We start from the raw sequence: 2698 nt of genomic DNA on the forward strand, positions 1-2698 counted from the left end.
AACTGTAAGACCACACCTGGGCTACTGCGCACAGTTTTGGTCTGGACTTGTCTCCATTCTCGTGCCGAGAGGATTGATCCACCCAGATGGGAACAACAACATTTGGGTACACTGATTCCCCACCAATTCTCATTCCCCTTCTTTCTGGTGGATATGGAGGGGCCACTGTGTGTAATGAGCAAGGCATTAAGAATTGTCAGCAAGCTCTTTCCAATTGGAGATTTTATTCAGTGGAAACTTTCACACACTATTGTAGATTTTGTACCAAAGATCAATTTAGGATTAAAGTAAAAGTTCATAACTTTATTGCAAAGTAAATTTCTGTTGAGAATTGCTGAATTAAGGGGAAAGATAACCCACAGTCTTTCTTAAATGGACACTGCATCCCTGAGAACACAATCAGCAATATATCCAGAATATTAAAATCCAGCCCAGTTATCGGGTTATTAACATCAACAGAAACAAACCCCAACTGTCAGAATGAACATGGTTCAGTCGGGATGTGATTAACAGCCTCAATAACAGTAGAATCCAACTCCTGCAATCACTTGTGAACTCGCTGGTGTTTCAGCAGGTGGGATGCCTGAGTGAATCCCTTCCCGCACTCAGAGCAGGTGAACGGCCTCTCCCCAGTGTGTACTCGCTGGTGTCTCAACAGGTCGGATGAATGAGTGAATCCCTTCCCACACTCCGAGCAGGTGAACGGCCTCTTCCCAGTGTGTACTCGCTGGTGTCTCAGCAGGTCGGATGACTGAGTGAATCCCTTCCCACACTCCGAGCAGGTGAATGGCCTCTCCCCAGTGTGAACTCGCTGGTGTGTCAGCAGGTTGGATGAACAAGTGAATCCTTTACCACACTCATAGCAGGTGAACAGCCTCTCCCCAGTGTGAACTTGCTGGTGTGCCAGCAGGTTGGATGAACAATTGAATCCCTTCCCACACTCCGAGCAGGTGAACGGCCTCTCCTCAGTGTGTACTCGCTGGTGTGACTGCAGGATGGATGGCCGAGTGAATCCCTTCCCACACTCAGAGCAGGTGAATGGCCTCTCCCCAGTGTGAACTCGCTGGTGTGTCAGCAGGTTGGATGAACAAGTGAATCCCTTCCCACACTCATAGCAGGTGAACGGCCTCTCCCCAGTGTGAACTCGCTGGTGTTTCAGCAGGTTGGATGAACAAGTGAATCCCTTCCCACACTCCGAGCAGGTGAACGGCCTCTCCCCAGTGTGAACTCGCTGGTGTTTCAGCAGGTCGGATGACTGAGTGAATCGCTTCCCACACTCAGAGCAGGTGAACGGCCTCTCCCCAGTGTGACTGTGTTGATGAATTTCCAGGAGAGATGGTGATCTGAATCCCTTCCCACAGTCCCCACATTTCCACGGTTTCTCCATGGTGCGGGTATCCTTGTGACTCTCCAGGTTGGACGATCAGTTGAAGCCTCGCCCACACACACAACACGTTTACAGTTTCTCCCCGCTGTGAATGGTGCGATGTTTCTTCAGACTGTGTAACTGGTTAAAGCTCTTTCCACAGGCAGTGCACTGGAACACTCACTCGGGTATGTGTGTCTCAGTGCTTTTCCAGTCACACTAATATTTGAAATCTTTTCGCACAGACAGAACAGACAAACATTTCTCCTTCCACTTTCAAAGGCCGATGATATTCAGGTCCTGATGAATCGATTGACTCCATCAGATCTTGACGCGATGTTTAGTTTGTGTTTCCTGTCTGAAAATCTCCCCTTCTAATACGATGTAAAAGGAGATAACAAAACTCATCACTGTCAGTACAAGACACAAATTCAGGATATACACATCTAGTTTCCATTTAACATTCTTTCCTCTCTTTTTCTTCCAAAGCTGTAAATCCCTGTCCCACACATTGTCCCTCCTGCAGCACTGAAATCCAAATCAACACACATTTCTAGCCTGTTTCTCCTCCACTCCCAGTTTTCACCACCAATTCTGGTTGGGTTCAGTTCTACACTCACTGGTTCCCGTCCCTCTCCTCCCCTGAATGTTCTGACTGTGGCTGGGTTCAGGTCGACACTCAGATGTTCCCCACTTCCCCTGAAGATGCTGAGTCTGGCTGTGTTCAGTTCCGCACTCACTGGTTCCCCTACCTCTGCTCCCCTGATGGGGCGGTCTCTGGCTGGGGTCATTTCTGCAATCACTGGGTCCTCTCCGTCCCTCCCCTCTTTCCCCACCACTGAAGATGCTGACTCTGGCTGGGTTTAGTTCTACTGTCACTGGTTCCTCTCCCTTGAAGGTACTGACTATGAATGGGTTTAGTTCTACAGTCACTGGTTCCCCTCCCCTGAAGGTACTGACTCTGGCTGGGTTCAGTTCTAGACTCACTGGTTCCCCTCACCTGAAGGTGCTGACTCTGGCTGGGTTCAGTTCTACACTCACTAGTTCCCCTCCCCTGAAGGTACTGACTCTGGCTGGGTTCAGTTCTACACTCACTGGTTCCCCTCCCCTGAAGGTACTGACTCTGGCTGGGTTCAGTTCTACACTCACTAGTTCCCCTCCCCTGAAGGTGCTGACTCTGGCTGGGTTCAGTTCTACACTCACTAGTTCCCCTCCCATGAAGGTACTGACTCTGTCTGGGTTCAGTTCTACACTCACTGGTTCCCCTCCCCTGAAGGTACTGACTCTGGCTGGGTTCAGTTCTACACTCACTGGTTCCCCTCCCCTGAAGGT

General features: G+C 49.7%; 1 protein-coding gene across 1 annotated transcript; it reads right to left on the minus strand.

Annotated features, from left to right (window-relative positions):
* Positions 1–347: 347 nt before the first annotated feature.
* Positions 348–1819, minus strand: LOC139235641 (histone-lysine N-methyltransferase PRDM9-like). Its single transcript, XM_070866689.1, has one exon. It carries the CDS (start codon positions 1385–1387, stop codon positions 545–547), a length of 843 nt encoding a protein of 280 aa, XP_070722790.1. The 5' UTR covers positions 1388–1819; the 3' UTR covers positions 348–544.
* Between the last annotated feature and the right edge of the window lie 879 nt (positions 1820–2698).

The sequence above is a fragment of the Pristiophorus japonicus genome, chromosome 23 (assembly GCF_044704955.1).
Source record: "Pristiophorus japonicus isolate sPriJap1 chromosome 23, sPriJap1.hap1, whole genome shotgun sequence".
In the NCBI taxonomy this organism is placed as follows: domain Eukaryota; kingdom Metazoa; phylum Chordata; class Chondrichthyes; family Pristiophoridae; genus Pristiophorus; species Pristiophorus japonicus.